Raw genomic sequence first — 20,765 nt, forward strand, 5'->3', positions numbered from 1 at the left:
AATTCTCAAGCTTCTTCAGATGCGGCCCTTGGCAGACGAATTCTGCAATCGGCAATATCACATCTGTAGACCAGATTTAATTGTTTGATACACAAGGTTTCAGCTGTCGTGCTTTTTCCCACCCAGGGACTGCTTTAGGATGTCCCATGGTCCTGTTTCCCGCAATGAGGCGAAGGAGAAACAGGGATTTTTGTGTGTGTACTCACCGTAAAATCATTTTCTCCGAGCCAATCATTGGGGGACACAGCACCCACCCTGTTAGCCTGTTGGCTTGTGGTTGTTCCTTGTTTTTGACATGTTGCATCTTTGTTTGCCATTTATGAGCTCCTACTGCTTTGGCACCGAACTGGTTCAGGGTAGAACCAGCAGAGGGTGTATACTGCGGAGGAGGAGTTAATTTCTTAGTATTTACTTAGTGTCCTCCTAGTGGCAACAGCATAACACCCATGGTCCTGTGTCCCACAATGATTGGCTTGGAGAAAAGGATTTTACGGCGAGTACACACAAAGATCCCTGTTTTTTACATAACTGCATGTATTTTTGGCTAAAAATAATTTTTCTAACTGGGTTTCATTAAAAATTTTACACCGTTTTGCTTCAATATTCTTAGTGTTGCATTGTATTTTGCTGTTTGCAGATTGAGTAAACTGAGAACCTGTCAGTGAGCTCACTATGACTGGAGTGTTTGTAACTTTTTTACCTGTATTATTCTGAGCTCATTTCTAGCTATTTTATGACCACAGACCACTTTGACGTTGAATGTGTAGCAAATCAAAGAGCCTATAAAGTGTAATCTTTGCTCCTTTTTCATTAAACCCAAATGCAAAAATTAATTCCAACCCAAAATACATCTATTTCAATATAAAAACAATGTACCCAAATGTGGACAATCCCTTTTAATAGATTATAAAAGAGAGAATAGCTTTGTTGGTGTCCTCCTAACTTTAACTCCCCCATATTGTATTCTGTCACTGTGTTTTGATTTTTTCTTTGTTTTTGTTTTTTTCAGATCAATCAAATAAAAGAAATTCTCCAGAGAGATGTCTAAGTCCATTGTATTTGCAGGGTTGTGTGCAAGAAAATCCCACTATCACTGTGGATCAGCAGGTACATAGCGTTGTCACATAGGTATGACAAGGCTATTCTTGCTACACAACGTGGTCTGTAAGGATGTTCTTCACCATTATTCATTTTTGCTGTTAGGGTGAACTTCTTGGTGATGTTAAAGCTACAGCAGAAGAAAATGAGACAAAACTGACTGATAATCAGTATTGTGCAGAGGACATTTCTACAAATGGCAGTGCAGGTATGTAATCGCTTGTAAACGTTGTGTGCACTGTACCATGGCGCTCATTGTTGACATTCTCTGTCCTACCGCAAACGAAAAATGAAAACTATAAATTTGACCTCAAATTTTTGCCATACTGAAAAGGTCACAACGGACTTTGCTAGTGACAATTTAAGGTACAGTGGTCTCCATATTAACCCAGGCGGGAGGGGGGGCTAACATTGGCCCTCCTCGAAGCTATTTTAGTCCTGCTATTAGACCAACAGTTGGGTATAATAACAGGACTGTTAGCGTTATGGACAGTCTGTGGTGCAACGTGACGTCTGTGGATGGAGCGAGACATGATGTCCCAGATGTGCTCAATCGGATTCAAGTCTGGGGAACGGGCGGGCCAGTCCATAGCTTCAATGCCTTCATCTTGCAGGAACTGCTGACACACTCCAGCCACATGAGGTCTAGCATTGTCCTGCATTAGAAGGAACCCAGGGCCAACCGCACCAGCATATGGTCTCACAAGGGGTCTGAGGATCTCATCTCGGTACCTAATGGCAGTCAGGCTACCTCTGGCGAGCACATGGAGGGCTGTGCGGCCCACCAAAGAAATGCCACCCCACACAATTACTGACCCACTGCCAAACCGGTCATGCTGAGGATGTTGCAGGCAGCAGATTGCTCTCTACGGCGTCTCCAGACTCTTTCACGTCTGTCACATGTGCTCAGTGTGAACCTGCTTTCATCTTTGAAGAGCACAGGGCGCCAGTGGTGAATTTGCCAATCCTGGTGTTCTGTGGCAAATGCCAAGCGTCCTGCACGGTGTTGGGCTGTGAGCACAACCCCCATCTGTGGACGTCGGGCCCTCAGACCATCCTTATGGAGTCAATTTCTAACAGTTTGTGCAGACACATGCACATTTGTAGTCTGCTGGAGGTCATTTTGCAGGGCTCTGGCAGTGCTCCTTCCTCCTTGCACAAAGGTGGAGGTAGCAGTCCTGCTGCTGGATTGTTGCCCTCCTACGGCCCCCTCCACGTCTCCTGGTGTACTGGCCTGTCTCCTGGTAGCGCCTCCAGCCTCTGGACACTACGCTGACAGACGCAGCAAACCTTCTTGCCACGGGTCGCATTGATGTGCCATCCTGGATGAGCTGCACTACCTGAGCCACTTGTGTTGTTTGTAGAGTCCATCTCATGTTACCATGAGTGTGAAAGCACAACCAACATTCAAAAGTGACCAAAACATCAGCCAGAAAGCATTGGTACTGAGTTGTGGTCTGTGGGCCCCACCTGCAGAACCCATCCTTTATTGAGGGTGTCTTGATAATTGCCCATAATTTCCATCTGTTGTCTATTCCATTTGCACAACAGCATGTGAAATTGTCAATAAGTGTTGCTTCCTAAGTGGACAGTTTGATTTACTTGGAGTTATATTCTGTTGTTTAAGTGTTCCCTTTATTTTTTTTGAGCAGTGTATATATATTTCTTTCCATTAAGATAATAAAGTTTATTCTGTTCACAAATTCTTGTTTAACTGGCGTTTTTTCATCCAACCAATGCACCACGATAAGTTTTCTAGCAGCATACAAAAACCTGGCTATAGCCAATCTCCCCCATTCATCAGTAGCAATATCTTCCACACATCCCAGTATGCAGGCCAACAGAGTACGCGGAATATTCACCCCTTCACCTCCTGGATCAAATTAAGGACTTTCACCCAGAAAGGCTGAAGGCGAGGACATGATCACATCATATGTAAGAGATCAGCCCCCTCATCAGAGCATCTTGGGCATTTTGAGTCCCCTCTCAGTCCTGCCGTCATCATCCACACTGGAGTCCTGTACATTCTATATACTAAGTACAGCTGCGACACCCTTCTGGCCTCACTCATAGACACCTTGGAAATATACTGCAATATGGACTCCCACTGAGACTCTGAAATCGAACCCAGGACTGCCACCCATTTATCTCTCATTGTTAAAGGTGCCGTACTAGGAATGTTTCCAGCAGACCCCTGTAGATTTATGTAATGAATCCCCTCGTGTTGTTCTGAGGTCCTATGAGATTCAGTAAACTGTCTGGTTGCAGAACCACATGCGACACCCCAAACTGGTTGTTGAGAGTGTGTCTCAGCTGCAGATACTGGAAAAATAAATTCGGGCTCAAAGGAAACTCCTTCCTGAGCATTTCAAACGTCTTGAGTACACCACCATCAAGCAGCTGCTATACGAACCAAATGCCTATACGCCTCCACTGACCAAACCCTCTCAATCGCATCAGCTTTACCATTTTAGGGTCGAACCAGATTGGCGCGTAACATGTAAACTCTGTTATAACTCTCTACTGCTTGATTTTCTGCCAGATTTTCCCCATCATAGCTATAGTTGGAAATTTTTTAGGGTTCAGTCTAAACCTACCTGCCTCTAAGCTGGCTAACAATCGACCCTTCCCAGCTGATGTACTTTGTCTAGATTTTCCCCAACCCACCACATGCTGGCATTGGGACGCTACATAATAGATCCATGGGTTAGGGACCGCTAAGCCTCCCTTGTTTTTCGATCTTTGCAGATGTTCCAGTTTAATGCGTGTCCTTCCACCTTTCCAGATCAGATCCCTAAAAAGAGAGTTGATCCTATAAAATTTATTTTGTTCCAACCACACCAGAGCATTTTGAAGCATGTAGAGGAATTGAGGCATGAATATCATTTTAATCAAATTAGCTCTACCCGCAATCGACAAGAACAGTCTCTTCCAGGCCCCAGTCTTCTGCTGTAATCTCACAAGCAAAGGAGTCAAATTGAGCCGCTCATATAGTCCTCTATCTTGGCCAAAATCACAATGCCCAAATATGTAAGCTCAGTAACCATCCTGTTTGTGATTGATGCAGTAACAACGTATGAAAATATTCAATGGGTCTATGGAGAAAAGATAATATTGTATTAGGCCAGCCAATCAATTTCACGATTGAGTCCCTTTGGGCTAAGTGTATCTAAGGTATAAATCCAGCATGTTTCACACTGTCTGAGTAGCTGGATACGGTTTCCACCCCTCCTCGGTCTATGGACTTTGTCTATGACCTGGAATCTTATTTGAGTCACATTATGCTTTACTTCTTTGGCTTGGGTGGTCTCCCCCTCGTACAGTAATCCACATGGACATTTGATAATGTAAATAACAAAGTTTGATTCACAGGTATAGAAATCCTTGTTGCAACTCATGCAGTTTAAACATGGAAAAGTGCTGGTCCTCCTTTGTCCTGTCAGTGTGCGAGTTAATGTTTGTTTCTGTCTTTGTGACCCCAAGTCTGCCCTTACTAATTTGTCCTTCATGTTCTGTGGTCTACACATCAATGGTAAATGCTTGAAAGTGTTGATGTTTCGGTAGGCCTTGGTCAAGAGGGACCAATGTTTGTGAACTCTTTGCATTGAGGGATGATGACTGTGAACAAACCGAAGTCTGTGTGTTTTATATGGGGTAATAGTAGCATGATCCAAGTCAGATAATGCTCTGGTCAGTTCGTTGTTCGTGATTTCGGCCAACTCCTCTATCTTGGCCGAAATCACAATGCACAAAAATTTACACTCAGTAACCACCCGTAAAGGAATCGCTGGGTCAACTGCCACATCCAAGCCCAAGACTTGTCCCAATTAATGGATAGTCCTGAAATAGTCCCAAATTTAGTAATGCTGTGCATAGCAATCCTCAGACTCCTGTGCATTTCCTAGGAACAGTAACACATCATCCGCATAAAGGATCTTTATGATATTGAAACGGGTGACTTGTTGTTTCTCAGTTAGTGGACATGCAGGTCTTATATCCATCCAGAGTTTCCTCATACGATTCATGTATCCTCTCTCATTTGGTCTGCTATTGCAGTCGCATTTCATCAGATCGAGGTTTTCTTGTCTTGCCCCTGAACGGTTTGTTCCAGTAGCCCATTTATCATCAGACTGTCCACTGTTTGGGCGCATGGCAGAGCTTGGAAGGGAAGGAGCACCGTTTGACCTTTTTCAACGCAGAATTGGATGGAATTGAGATCAGATGCCATGTCGCATCTCAACTCCAACCCTAACCCCAACATACCCCTAACCCTAATCTCAACCCTAACCCTAGCCCTAACTCTAATGGGAAAATGGAAATAAATACCGTATTCTTCGCTTTATAAGATGCTCCGGATTATAAGACGCACCACAAATTTTAAGGAGAAAAATAAGATTTTTTTTTTAATAAAATGGTGGTGCTTCTTATCCTTGCATTTTATTGCTTACCGGGGTTGGTGACTGCGGTGTAGCGGGGTCCCAGGCTCACTCCTGGAAGAGGCAGGAGTGGAGTGATGCTGCAGGCCGCATTCAGGGATGAGGGGGGGCTCCGATGTGTGCCACTGCTGCCGGGTCTCTCCAGGTGTCCGGCGGTTGCTGGACGGTGTTGCGGGTGTCTCCAGTGCCCAGCGGTGCTGTGTGTGTGCCCGGCGCTGCCCGGGGCTCTGCCAACATTGTGCGACAGGCCAGAGCCCCGGCATTTTCACGGTTCCCCTGTGTGCCATGGTTCCGGTAAAAAAATGGCCGCCATCGCTTGCGCAGATGGGATCTCGGGACCCAGCTCTCAAGAGATGAGGTTTCAGATCTCCTCTTTTGAGAGCTGGGTCCCGAGATCCCATCTGCGCAAGCGCCAGTGGCCATTTTCTTTATCGGAGCCAACGCACACACAGGGGAACCGTGGAAATGCTGGGGCTCTGGCCTGTCCCACAACGTCGGCAGAGCCCCGGGCACACACGCAGCATCGCTGGGCAACGTAGACACCCGCAGCATCGGCCAGCAACCGCCGGACACCCCCTGATCATGGCCTATGGTAAGGCATGTCCGCTTTGTTAGACGCACCCGCTTTTCCCCCAAATTTGGGGGAAGAAAGTATGTCTTACAAAGTGAAAAATACGGTACTTTTTAAAAATTTTTTATTATTTTTCACTAACTAAGGGGGGTGATCTAATCCTTATAAACAGGGAGGAAATGGTTGAGGAGATAAAAGTGGCTGGGACCCTAGGAGGTAGCGACCATGCTATTTTAGAATTTTGGATAACTAGAGGCGGAAGACCTGTGAAGACTCAGACGTCAAGGTTAGATTTCAGAAAGGCAGATTTTAAGGGATTCAGAAAGAGAATTGGAGGGATCCAATGGCTGGATATCCTTAAAGACAAAAATGTCCAGGAAGGATGGGAAATCTTGAAAAATGAAATTCTCAAAGCACAGTTGTTAACAATTCCGAAAAGAGGGAAGAATAGGAAGCATTTAAGGAAACCAGGATGGATGAACACAGAACTTAAGCACATGCTAAAAAGGAAGAAAAAAATGTTTATAAAATGGAAAGAGAGAGGCATATCTAAAGAAGAATATAATGCTGTCTGCAGAACCTGCAGGGCACAAATCAGATTATCTAAAGCTGAAAATGAATTGAGGCTTGCAAGAGATGTCAAAAGCAATAATAAAGGATTTTGGGGATATGTCAAAAGTAAAAGAAAAGTCAAAGATGCTATAGGATTTTTACAGGATGAAAATGATGAAATGATAAGACAGGATGTTGAGAAGGCTGAACTTTTAAATTCCTATTTTGCATCTGTTTTCTCTCAGAAAGGAAATGTAACATCAACTGTTCCTCACTGTCCTATTAAGGGAATAGAAGAATCCAGGATATCTATAAACAGAAAGATAGTGAGGAAACACTTAGCTAACCTAAATGAATTCAAGTCTCCAGGTCCAGATGAATTACACCCCAGAGTACTGAAGGAGATATAGCAGAAGAAATTTTTGAACCCCTCTCCATAATCTTTGAAAATTCTTGGAGAACAGGAGAAGTGCCAGAAGACTGGAGAAGAGCAAATGTTGTTCCTGTCTTCAAAAAGGGGAAGAAGGTGGACCCAGGCAACTATAGGCCGGTGAGTCTGACTTCTATACCAGGAAAGATCTTTGAACAAATTATTAAACAACATGTATGTCAGTACCTGGATAAGAATGAAGTGATTAAACAGAGTCAGCATGGGTTTGTAACTAATAAGTCATGTCAGACTAACTTAATTTCCTTCTATGACGGAATCACTGATTGGGTGGATCAAGGAAATGCTGTAGATATAGTATATCTTGACTTCAGCAAAGCATTTGACAAAGTATCTCATACAATCCTTATTGAAAAAATGACTAAGTATGGAATGGACAAGGCAACTGTTAGGTGGATTCATAACTGGCTTAGTGATCGGACCCAAAGAGTGGTCGTAAATGGCTGCACATCCAGTTGGAAGAATGTCTCAAGTGGGGTACCACAGGGCTCTGTCCTGGGCCCTGTATTGTTCAACATCTTTATCAACCATTTAGATGAAGGAATTGAGGGTAAACTGATTAAATTTGCTGATGACACAAAGCTAGGAGGGATAGCTAATACTAGAGAAGAGAGAGAGAGGATTCAAAAAGATATAAATAAACTGGAGAAGTGGGCAGCAACTAACAAAATGGTTTTTAACAGGGAGAAATGCAAAGTACTACATCTGGGCAATAAAAATGAAAAAAGCATATACAGAATGGGAGGAATAGGGCTAAGTGACAGCACATGTGAAAAAGACTTGGGTATACTAGTAGATCACAAACTGAATGAGTCAACAGTGTGATGCAGCAGCAAAAAAGGCAAATGCAATTCTAGGATGTATTAACAGAAGCATACAGTCTAGATCACGTGAAGTCATTATTTCCCTCTACTCCTCTTTGGTCAGACCTCATCTGGAATATTGTGTCCAGTTTTGGGCACCACATTTTAAAAAAGACATCAACAAACTGGAGCAAGTTCAGAAAAGAGCGACCAGAATGGTGACTGGTCTGCAAACCCTGTCTTATGAGGAAAGGTTGCAGGATTTGGGAATGTTTAGTTTGCAAAAGAGTAGACTGAGAGGAGACTTAATAGCTGTCTACAAATATCTAAAGGGCTGTCACATTGTAGAAGGATCAACTTTATTCTCATTTGCACAAGGAAAGACTAGAAGCAATGGGATGAAACTGAATGGGAGGAGACAGATTAGATATTAGAAAAAACTTTTTGCCAGTTAGAGTGATCAATGAGTGGAACAGGCTGCCACGAGAAGTGGTGAGTTCTCCTTCAATGGAAGTCTTCAAACAGAGGCTGGACAGACATCTGACTGGGATGATTTAGCGAATCCTGCTTTGAGCAGGGGGTTGGACCAGATGGCCCAGGAGGTCCCTTCCAACTCTACGATTCTATGATTCTATGATAAAGGGGGGATTTGGTTTACTATTTATAGCAGCAGGTACTGGGAAAGCCGCCTCCCTTCAGGACCCGGAAGGCCCCCGCGGCCATCTTGGATCCAGGAGCCTGCAGGAAGGAGGCCCTCGGAACAACGCAAGCACATCGCGTTGTTCCAAGGGGCTTAGGGAAGCACGCACGGAGCCCCCTCCCTGAGTGATTCTTCCCTATGCCCCCGGTACACTGCGATCATGTTTGATCGCTGTGTGCCGGGGGTTAATGTGCCGAGAGCGGTCCGTGATCGCTCCTGGCACATAGTGCCGGGTGTCAGCTGTGATAATCAGCTGACACCCGGCCACGATCAGCTGCGCTCCCCCCAGGGCCCATGGACGGGATAGTACGTCAAATGTCAGAAAGGGATTAAAGACAAAATTGGCTCCGTCACTAAGGGGATAAATAGAAGTCAGCAGGTTTTGCTATGTAATCGGAGAGCAGCATGATATCTGGGAAAATACCCCCAATTCCAGTGAGGAGTCACTTACTGAGCTTTGTGTTACTGTTTCAATACAATTAACCCCTTAATGACCGGAGCTTTTTTCGATTTTCCGTTTTTCGCTCCCCTTCTTTCCAGAGCCATAACTTTTTTATTTTTCCATCAATATGGCCATGTGAGGGCTTATTTTTTTGTGGGACGAGTTGAACTTTTGAACGACACCAGCTTCTACCATGCCGTGTACTCGAAAACGGGTAAAAAATTCCAAGTGCGGTGAAATTGCAAAAAAAAAAAAGTGCAATCCCAAACTTGTTTTTTGCTTGGGTTTTTGCTAGGTCAGTTTTAGGTTCACTAAAATGCTATCATTATGATTCTCCAGGTCATTACGAGTTCATAGACACCAAACATGTCTAGGTTCTCTTTTATCTGAGTGGTGAAAAAAAAATTCCAATGTTGGCTAAAAAAAAGCACAATTTTCCGAGACCCGTAGCGTCTCCATTTTTCATCCTCTGGGGTCGGGTGAGGGCTTATTTTTTGCGTGCCAGGCTGACGTTTTTAATGATACCACTTTTGTGCAAATACGTTCTTTTGATTACCTGTTATTGCATTTTAATTCTGGCGTTTTGAATTTTTTTCTCGCTACGCTGTTTAGCGATCGGGTTAATCCTTTTTTTCTTTATTGATAGATCGGGTGATTCTGAACGCGGCGATGCCAAATTTATGTATGTGTGATTTGTGTTTTTGTTTTTATTTTATTTTGATTGGGGCGAAAAGGGGGTGATTTGAACTTTTAGTTGTTTTTTGTTTTTACTATTGGCATGCTTCAATAGCCTCCATGGGAGGCTAGAAGCATGCCATACTTGTACTTGATCGGCTCTGCTACATATGGGGTGGCACTTATAGCATTGTACCGGCAACAACCATAGAGATCTCTGAGACCTCTGGATGTCAAGGTAACGCGTTGCTGACCCCCGCTCATGTGACGGGGGTCGGGGATGCGCTCATTTCCGGCCCAGCGGCCGGAAGCGGTAGTTAAATGCCCGTTGTCAGTGTTTGACAGCGGGATTTAACTAGTTAATATAATAGGTGCGGGCGGATCGCGATTCCGCTCGTGCCTATTGGGGGTACATGTCAGCTGTTTATAACAGCTGACATGTCGCGGCTTTGAGGTGGACTCGCCACCGGAGCTCACCTCAAAGCAGGGGACACTGACCGCTGATGTATCCCGTCAGCAGTCGGAAAGGGGTTAATATTTGAGTAGTAGATTAGGTGTAGGACTAGGTGTTTCGTGCATCCTAGTCAATTGCTCTGTGTAATTCCCCCACACACACACCACTCGTTGGCTGCTTTCTATCAATGTACAGTATATACAGAATGCTTCCACAGTGATGTGAGTGGGGTTATACAGAGTTCAGCATCGTGAGCAATGCTAAATTTGCATTATTGTATCAAAATATTGATATTAACCCCTTCACCCCCAAGGGTGGTTTGCACATTCATGACCGGGCCAATTTTTTACAATTCTGACCACTGTCCCTTTATGAGGTAATAACTCTGGAACGCTTCCATGGATCCCGGTGATTCTGACATTGTTTTCTCGTGACATATTGTACTTCATGTCAGTGGTAACATTTTATTGATATAACATGCGTTTTTTTTTAAAAATTGAATGTTTAAAAAAATGAACATTTTAACTTTTTTTCACAAAAAAAATTTATTTCAGGCCCAATTTTTTTTATTTTACCAAGGGTAACAGGAGAAATTGGACTGCAAAAGTTATTGTGCAATTTGTCCTGAGTAGGCTGATACCTGATATGTGGGGGGGAACCACTGTTTCGGCGCATGGCAGAGCTCAGAAGGGAAGGAGCGCCTTTTGACGTTTTCAACGCAAAATTGGCTGGAATTGAGATCGGGCGCCATGTCACGTTCGGAGAGCACCTGATGTACCTAAACAGTGGAAACCCCCCAATTATAACTCCAACCCTAACCCCAACACACCCCTAACCCTAATCTCAGCCCTAGCCCTAACCCTAATGGGAAAATGGAAATGAATACTTTTTTTTTAATTTTATTATTTTTCCCTAACTAAGGGGGTGATAACGGGGGGTTTGATTTACTATTTATGGCGGTTTTTATGTTTGGCGGCTTTCGCACACTAAAAGACGCTTTTTATTGTAAAAAGTTTTTGCATCACCACATTTTGAGAGCTATAATTTTTCCGTATCTTGAACCACAGAGTCATGTGAGGTTTTATTTTTTGCGGGACGAGTTGACGTTTTTATTGGTACCATTTTCGGGCACGTGACATTTTTTGATCGCTTTTTATTCCGATTTTTGGGACGCAGAATGAACAAAAACCAGCATTTCAAGAATTTCTTTTGGGGGGTGCGTTTACACCATTCCGCGTGTGGTAAAATTGATAAAGGGGTTTTATTCTTCAGGTCAGTACAATTACAGCGATACCTCATTTATGTCGTTTTTTTACGTTTTGGCGCTGTTATGCAATAAAAACTATTTTATATAAAAAATAATTATTTTTGCATCGCTTTATTCTGCGAGCTATAACTTTTATTTTTTCGCTGATGATACTGTATGGCAGCTTTTTTTTTGTGGGACAAGATGCCGTTTTTAGCAGTACCATGGTTATTCATATCCGTCTTTTTGTTCGGCGGTATGATAATAAAGCATTGTTTGTTTCTTTTTTTTTTTTAGGGGTTCACTAAATGGGTTAACTAGTGGGATAGTTTTATAGGGCGGGTCGTTATGGACGCGGCGGTACTAAATATGTGTACTTTTATTGTTTTGGGTTTTTCTATTTAGAAAAAAGAGTTTATTAGGGAATATTTTTTTTTTTTTTTAAATTTATTTTTACACGTGTTTTTTTCCTTTTACTTTATTATATTGTCCGGGGGGGGCATCACTGTCTTTTGTCAGATCGCCGATCTGACACTTAGAACAGCGCTGTGTCAGATCGGCGATCTGACAGGCGCTGCTGCAGGCTTCTGCCTGCCTGCTCTCAGCAGGCAGTGAGGAAGACGCCTCCCTGCAAGACCCCAAAGACCCCTGCGGCCATATTGGATCTGGGGGTCTGCAGGGAGGAGGACACTCGGAGCGACGCAGCACATCGCGTCGCTCCGGGGGTTGCAGGGAAGCACGAATGGAGCCCCCTCCCTGCGCGCTTCTCTCCTATGCCCCCGGTACACTGCGTTCATGTTTGATTGCAGTGTGCCAGGGGTTAATGTGCCGGGGGCGGTCCGTGACCGCCCCTGACACACAGTGCTGGTTGTCAGCTGTGATAATCAGCTGACATCCGCCTGCGATCAGCTGTGCTCCCCCTGTGAGCGCCGCTGATCGCGTGTGACGTAATATTCCGTCCTTGGGACTTAGGTCCCAGGTCACATGGACGGAATATTACGTCCAATGTAGGAAAGGGGTTAACAAAATTTCTACCAGAGAATGTCCTTAGAATACTTTCTCTACTTTAAATGGGGTGAATCGTTAGCTCTCGGCCTCCTTCCACCTACTAAGACATTTTCTGACTTGTGTAACATATAATTCATAATGTGACTTTGATACTTGTTACATTTATTTCTTCTACAGTACTATAATATAACCACCTACCATGGAGCTAAACATTGAAAACTTTTATTTTTGGAGGTTCTCTTTAAAATGAATGCTGTTGAACTCTGGTATTGATTACGTCCTATAGACATTAATGTTTTTATTGTTCTCCCAGCAGATGGAACCATAATAAGGACTAGTTCAGAGGAACATCTCCTTTTTTCTCCAAGCTTTGAAACACAAGATTGCACACTTAAAAAAACGTGTAGCTCCGATTGCTCCCTGGTATGTCACAGGGAAGAAAAATCCTCTGATCCTCACGTACACACACAATCTTTTCATAACCCACATTCAGTTGATAAAAGCGTTAATATTTTTACTTGTGATAAATGTGGGAATTCTTTTTCTACCATTGATCAATTTCATGACCATCAGCAAATCCACTTGGAAGAGAAGCCATACACGTGTTCTTCATGTAAAAAATGTTTTTCAACTCAAGCAACCTTTTCTAAACCACCAACAAATCCACACAAGTGTAGATCCTTTTGAATGTTCGGAATGTGGAAGATGTTTTAGCCAGAAGTCCCACCTTAATAAACATTACAGAAGTCACAAAGGGGTAAAATCATTTCCTTGTTTGGAATGTGGAAAATGTTTTACCCAGAAAGGCCATCTAAGCAATCACCAGAGACTTCATACGGGAAAGAACATTTTTACTTGTCCAGAGTGCAAAAAGCCCTTTACATTGAGATCACAGCTTGAGAAACACCTGCGAATCCACACAGGAGAGAAGCCATTTTTGTGCAAAGAATGTGGGAGAGGTTTTAGTCAGAAGTCTGTACTCACTAACCATCAAAGACGCCACACAGGAGAGAGGCCATTCTCTTGTCCAGAATGTGGAAAGTGTTTTTCTAGGAAATCAAGTCTTTTTGAACATCAAGTTATTCATAAAGCGGAGAGGCCTTTCCCATGTTCTGTTTGTGGGAAAAGCTTTAAACATAAATCTACTCTCATTAATCACCAAAGGAGTCACACGGGAAAGAAGCCATTTGTGTGTTCTGAATGTGGGAAGGGTTTTACACGAAAATCAAGTCTTTCAGAACATTGCACAATTCACACTGGGGAGCAATTCTCATGTCCACTGTGTGGTAAACTGTTTGCAAAGAGATTGACATTCCTCAAACATCAGGAAAGTCATTTAGGTGAGCACCCGCTATCATGTTCTGACTGTGGCAAATGTTATACACAACTGTCAGAACTTATTCTACATCAAGAAAATCACAGATGACAAGTAGATAACGTGAGATGGGATCATAGCGTTACTTGAAAATTAATCATATTATATACAGTGGGGAAAAAAAGTATTTAGTCAGTCAGCAATAGTGCAAGTTCCACCACTTAAAAAGATGAGAGGCGTCTGTAATTTACGTCATAGGTAGACCTCAACTATGGGAGACAAACTGAGAAAAAAAAATCCAGAAAATCACATTGTCTGTATTTTTTTCATTTTATTTGCATATTATGGTGGAAAATAAGTATTTGGTCAGAAACAAAATTTCATCTCAATACTTTGTGATATATCCTTTGTTGGCAATGACAGAGGTCAAACGTTTTCTGTAAGTCTTCACAAGGTTGCCACACACTGTTGTTGGTATATTGGCCCATTCCTCCATGCAGATCTCCTCTAGAGCAGTGATGTTTTTGGCTTTTAGCTTGGCAACACGGACTTTCAACTCCCTCCAAAGGTTTTCTATAGGGTTGAGATCTGGAGACTGGCTAGGCCACTCCAGGACCTTGAAATGCTTCTTACGAAGCCACTCCTTCGTTGCCCTGGCGGTGTGCTTTGGATCATTGTCATGTTGGAAGACCCAGCCACGTTTCATCTTCAATGCCCTTGCTGATGGAAGGAGGTTTTCACTCAAAATCTCACGATACATGGCCCCATTCATTCTTTCATGTACCCGGATCAGTCGTCCTGGCCCCTTTGCAGAGAAACAGCCCCAAAGCATGATGTTTCCACCACCATGCTTTACAGTAGGTATGGTGTTTGATGGATGCAACTCAGTATTCTTTTTCCTCCAAACACGACAAGTTGTGTTTCTACCAAACAGTTCCAGTTTGGTTTCATCAGACCATAGGACATTCTCCCAAAACTCCTCTGGATCATCCAAATGCTCTCTAGCAAACTTCAGACGGGCCCGGACATGTACAGGCTTAAGCAGTGGGACACGTCTGGCACTGCAGGATCTGAGTCCATGGTGGCGTAGTGTGTTACTTATGGTAGGCCTTGTTACATTGGTCCCATCTCTCTGCAGTTCATTCACTAGGTCCCCCCGCGTGGTTCTGGGATTTTTGCTCACCGTTCTTGTGATCATTCTGACCCCACGGGGTGGGATTTTGCGTGGAGCACCAGATCGAGGGAGATTATCAGTGGTCTTGTATGTCTTCCATTTTCTAATTATTGCTCCCACAGTTGATTTCTTCACTCCAAGCTGGTTGGCTATTGCAGATTCAGTCTTCCCAGCCTGGTGCAGGGCTACAATTTTGTTTCTGGTGTTCTTTGACAGCTCTTTGGTCTTCACCATAGTGGAGTTTGGAGTCAGACTGTTTGAGGGTGTGCACAGGTGTCTTTTTATACTGATAACAAGTTTAAACAGGTGCCATTACTACAGGTAATGAGTGGAGGAAAGAGGAGACTCTTAAAGAAGAAGTTACAGGTCTGTGAGAGCCAGAAATCTTGATTGCTTGTTTCTGACCAAATACTTATTTTCCACCATAATATGCAAATAAAATGAAAAAAAAACAGAATGTGATTTTCTGGATTTTTTTTTCTCAGTTTGTCTCCCATAGTTGAGGTCTACCTATGATGTAAATTACAGACGCCTCTCATCTTTTTAAGTGGTGGAACTTGCACTATTGCTGACTGACTAAATACTTTTTTGCCCCACTGTACATATAATAATAATAATTATATATGGGTAGCACGGTGGCTCAGTGGTTAGTACTGCAGCCTTGCAGCGCTGGAGTCCTGGGTTCGAATCCCACCAAGGACAACATCTGCAAGGAGTTTGTGTGTTCTCCCCGTGTTTGCGTGGGTTTCCTCCGGGTTCTCCAGTTTCCTCCCACACTCCAAAGACATACTGATAGGGAATTTAGATGATAATGTGTGCAAACTGTAAAGCGCTGCGGAATATGCTAGCGCTATATAAAAATAAAAATTATTATAATCATATGGATTCCCTGAAATGCAAATTTGTGCAATTTCAAGCGGGTGCATACCTCCGATAGTGGTCTACAGTCAATGGATGGAGATGATTGCTCTTCTATAAAAACTGGCACAGTATGGATATCATCCTTCCATCCTTTCTAATCCTAGAAGTTTTTAAGATCTTGAACTTTATACTGCAATATTTGGCAGAAGATCTTTGTTTCAGGTAATAAAACCGTCTGCTTGCTTTCCCGCAACAGTGGCTCTCATGTCCATGGACAGATATTGCAGCTCTGTTTAAATATGTTTGAGCTTGTTTGTAACCGCTCATAGACAAGGGAAATGCTTTTTACAAACAGAATATCTTTATTAGTTGTCTAAGATAGCCCTTTTAATGTTTAAAGTGTTTTAAAGAGAGAGTTGTTCTAAATGGAAAACAGCTCTTTAGAAGGCTAATAGACATTGAATGTAACAGTGGTATGCATGTGCAGATACCTGTCCATTCTAACAGGCCTTTTACAGCTCCTGATATAGCCAGTGGATTGGTTATAAAGGGATTGTCCTATATTGGCAAGTTACGTCCTATGATAACATGGTACTCTAGTAGTTGGTTACCTGGTGGAGTGCAGCGTCCAATACTTATATAACTAATTAGACACATTCCCGATGCAGGACATGTTTAAGTACATTTCAATATACTATATATCAAGCAACGAGAGTACAAATAAAACTTACCCTTTTAATAAATGTTACTAAAAAAAGCCATGCTCATGAACACGCACATAACGTGTAGAAGTGGAATGTTAAAATAAAAGGTGCTAATATATATACAACATTTCTGTGCAATGAGTATTAAAGTGCCCATGGCGACAACAGTGCAAGTAAAAAATCGGAAAGGTCTCATCAGTATCCTTTGTAGCGGATGTAGACCATAAAAGAAAGCGCTGGAGGAAGGGGAGAAGGTAATCAGATGACCTTAATATCCCCTGTCGTGCCCCATTCATAGACTCCTGCCCTGACAAGGGCAGTACCCAAGAGTGGTGCTACTATTAAATGACCCCCAAGTCACCTCTATGCCTGCTGCATTGAGACACCACTCACTAGTGAAGTGGTTGCAATGAACATGGAAGTAAATCCATTCCTAGCTATGTTAGATCACATGTTAAACCTCACAGTTGGGATGTGATATGAAAAAACCTCAAATGGAGAGATACATTGTCAAGTAACATTGTTCATACCGGGTAAAACAACCTGACTATAAAACCTAATTGACGGCCTGAAAAAAAAAATGGTAAAAAGGCACGAAATAGGAAAAAATAGGGACAAAGGGGAATCGGGGAGGGAAGGGAAAAAGGAAGGAAATTACACAAAACAGCTGATGTTCAGCTGTTCATTGAGCCCCTAGGGGCTGCAGGTTTGTAGTCCATAGATCTATTTACTCTTCCTTTTGGGAAGGAGTCTGTCATATTTGCACCCACTTTTAGGAGATCTGCACAAATTGATCCAAGTAAACAACAAGAGTGAAGTGTCGCCACCATACATACCGTTGATGTGTTTTGCAGTGGATGTATCATGACCGTTATTGCTGTCCCCAATGTGTTGCGCCACCATTTTTCTGTAAAGTTTTTCCTACATGTGCCTTGCCACATGCACACCTAGCTTTATAGATAATCCTCTTGGTTCTACAATTACTAAGATTATTTTTAGTGTAGCATTTCTGGATAACATGACTTAAGAATGCCTTGCCAGTGTATGGATTGTTGCAAAATAATTTTTTGTTTTTTATTATACAAGTATTTACACCACAGTGAATAGTTGATGGTGATGGGCATTACAGTAGCTTAGGTATAGGTAATGTGTCGACCCGGACTGGGTCTTTTTCGAACCTTGCTGGAAAAAAACATATAAAGTATTACTGTGCAGTACAAATATACAAGTGATCACATACAAAAATAGACAGAACCAAGAAAATAATCCTGTAAAATCAGACAAAATTATATGCACAGTTCATAGTGAAGTAAACAAACATATAAAAATAATAAAATAGTTATTAAGGTTGAAGGGAGACTTTAAGTCCATCTAGTTCAACCCATATCCTATCCTAACCTGCCCTAACATGTTGATCCAGAGGAAGGCAAAAAAAACCCATGCGGCAAACAGTAAGCTTCACTTTGGGGAAAAAAAATTCCTTCCCGACTCCACATACGGCAATCAGACTAGCTCCCTGGATCAATAGGAGCATTAGTTTAGACTTAATGTATGCATGATCTACTATCTGGAAAGCAACTTACTATATACGGTATACTCTTGTATAAACCGATCCGAGTATAAGCCGAGGCACCTAATTTTGCCACAAAAACTGGAAAAGCGTATTAACTCTAGTATAAGCCGGGTATGCATTGTCCCATAATCCCCATCCTGGTATGCATGCTTGGTTCCTCATCCCCATCCTTGCATGCATTGCTCCTTATTCCCATCCTTGCATTCATGGCTCCTTATTCCAATCCTTATAATGATGCCAACTACCAGGAGGATCACAAAAAGGCCCCTAAAAGGGATTTTTCTTCAATGTCTCCTCTTATGAAGAGATGTTGGGGGCTGGTGGTCCTCCATCATGACGTCCTTGTACAGATCCATGTGTCCTATGTACTCCCACTCCTCCATGGAGAAATGGACAGTGACATCCTGACACCTTATAGGAACCTGACACACAATGATACAGTCATCACCCAGACACATCATCCCTTGTGTTACTGTATAATGCCCCAGTATTCCCAGCAGCGCTCACCTCTCCGGTCAGCAGCTCAATCATCTTGTTGGTGAGTTCCAGGATCTTCTGATCATTGTTTTGCACTTGCCTCAGTAAGTGGTGTAGGCAAAGTGATGGGGATTCTGCTCCATTGTTCTGACACGCAAAGACAGCTGGTACAGTCTTCAGAGGTCTGCCTTGCTACCGTGTATTCCTGTGAATGTAGGGGAACTCTAAAAAGTATCACTATGCACATTCCCAGTATCGCTTACCTCTCCAATCCTATATCTATGCAAGAAACAGAGAGAAAATATGAAAGCTGCTTGATGTGAGTGCCCTATATTGCTCACCTCTCCAGTCAACAGATAGATGATCTCCAGGGTGAAGCTTAATAAGCTGCTGACAGTCTTATTCTTGACCTGGTCCATCCTCAGCGGTTCAGTCACAACAATTAGGATTTACGATGGGAATGTGAGACATCAGCTTGAGGGTTCTTATGCTGTAGACATTTTCAGGAAAAAAAACAGCTTGTAAATTTATATATAAGCTTAAACGGTTGTCATTTTAATAAATGTATCTCCATTTGATAGCCAGTGTACTAAATAGCCAAGTTGTAAGTCACTTTATTTACAGAGTTTTTTTACACCTGTAAAACGTGAGCCACTAAGGGTGACTTCCTCCTCTGTAACGTGCTGCTTGTTGTGAGCGTTTCAATGCAATCCTATGGCGGCGGAATCGCCGCTATTCCGCAGAAAGAATGGACATGCTGCGGATTTTACCACTATGCGATTTTGCAGCAGAAAAATTTGCAGCATGGGCACAGCAATTGCGGAATCCCATAGGATTGCATGGGAATGCGATTTTATGTGTTTTTAAGCATTTCCGCTGCGGGAAACACTTACAAAACGCAACATTGGCACACAGCCTAAAATCCACAGCATGTCCATTCTTTCTGCTGAATTGCGGCGATTCCGCCGCCATAGGATTGCATTGATACACTCAACGCATGTGGGTATGCCCACCATGCGTGAAGTGAGTGCTTAATGTGCAGATGGTACCCAGGGTCTGGAGGAGAGGAGACTCTCCTCCATGCCCTGGGTACCATATTCCTGTAAAAATAGAATTAAAATAAAAAATAGTGATATACAGTCATATGTTAAAGTTTGGGCACCCCTATTAATGTTAACCTTTTTTCTTTATAACAATTTTGTTTTTTGCAACAGCTATTTCAGTTTCATATATCTAATAACTGATGGACTCAGTTATATTTCTGGATTCAAATGAAGTTTATTGTACTAACAGAAAATGTGCAATCTGCATTTTAACAAAATTTGACCGGTGCAAAAGTATGGGCACCGCAACATAAAAGTGACATTAATATTTCGTAGATCCTCCTTTTGCAAAAATAACAGCCTCTAGTCGCTTCCTGTAGCTATTAATGAGTTCCTGGTCCTGGATGAAGGTATTTGTGACCATTCCTGTTTACAAAACAATTCCAGTTCAGTTAAGTTTGATGGTCGCCGAGCATGGACAGCCCGCTTCAAATCATCGCACAGATGTTCAATGATATTCAGGTCTGGGGACTGGGATGGCCATTCCAGAACATTGTAACTGTTCCGCTGCATGAATGCCTGAGTAGATTTGGAGTGGTGTTTTGGATCATTGTCTTGCTGAAATATCCATCCCCTGCATAACTTCAACTTCGTCACTGATTCTTGCACATTATTGTCAAGAATCTGCTGATACTCAGTTGAATCCATACGACCCTCAACTTTAACTAGATTCCTGGTGCTGGCATTGGCCACACAGCCCCAAAGCATGATGGAACCTCCACCAAATTTTACTGTGGGTAGCAAGTGTTTTTCTTGGAATGCTGTGTTTTTTAGCCTCCATGCATAACGCCTTTTTGTATGACCAAACAACTCAATCTTTGTTTCATCAGTCCACAGGACCTTCTTCCAAAATGTAACTGGCTTGTCCAAATGTGCTTTTGCATACCTCAGGCGACTCTGTTTGTGGTGTGCTTGCAGAAAAGGCTTCTTTCGCATCACTCTCCCATACAGCTTCTCCTTGTGCAAAGTGCGCTGTATTGTTGACCGATGCACAGTGACACCATCTGCAGCAAGATGATGCTGCAGGTCTTTGGAGGTGGTCTGTGGATTGTCCTTGACTGTTCTCACCATTCTTCTTCTCTGCCTTTCTGATATTTTTCTTGGCCTGCCACTTCTGGGCTTAAC

At 42.8% G+C, this 20,765-nt stretch overlaps 1 protein-coding gene across 11 annotated transcripts in view; it reads left to right on the plus strand.

Annotated features, from left to right (window-relative positions):
* LOC141100201 (oocyte zinc finger protein XlCOF8.4-like) overlaps window positions 1-20,765 on the plus strand; it is a 149,070-nt gene that overhangs the window by 77,942 nt on the left and 50,363 nt on the right. For 3 of the 11 annotated variants that reach the window (XM_073588534.1, XM_073588533.1, XM_073588535.1), the window contains exons 5-7: window positions 1,010-1,107; window positions 1,204-1,306; window positions 12,747-13,773. In XM_073588534.1, the coding sequence (XP_073444635.1) occupies window positions 1,010-1,107; window positions 1,204-1,306; window positions 12,747-13,120 (575 nt within the window). In that variant the 3' untranslated portion in view covers window positions 13,121-13,773. Of the gene's footprint in view, window positions 1-1,009; window positions 1,108-1,203; window positions 1,307-1,712; window positions 3,053-12,746; window positions 13,964-20,765 lie in introns of those variants that run through there. The other 8 variants (XM_073588532.1, XM_073588531.1, XM_073588539.1 and 5 more) reach the window with 6 other exon arrangements.

Source organism: Dendrobates tinctorius, unplaced genomic scaffold, assembly GCF_039654945.1.
Source record: "Dendrobates tinctorius isolate UK_male_01 unplaced genomic scaffold, ASM3965494v1 ptg000103l, whole genome shotgun sequence".
In the NCBI taxonomy this organism is placed as follows: Eukaryota; Metazoa; Chordata; class Amphibia; order Anura; family Dendrobatidae; genus Dendrobates; species Dendrobates tinctorius.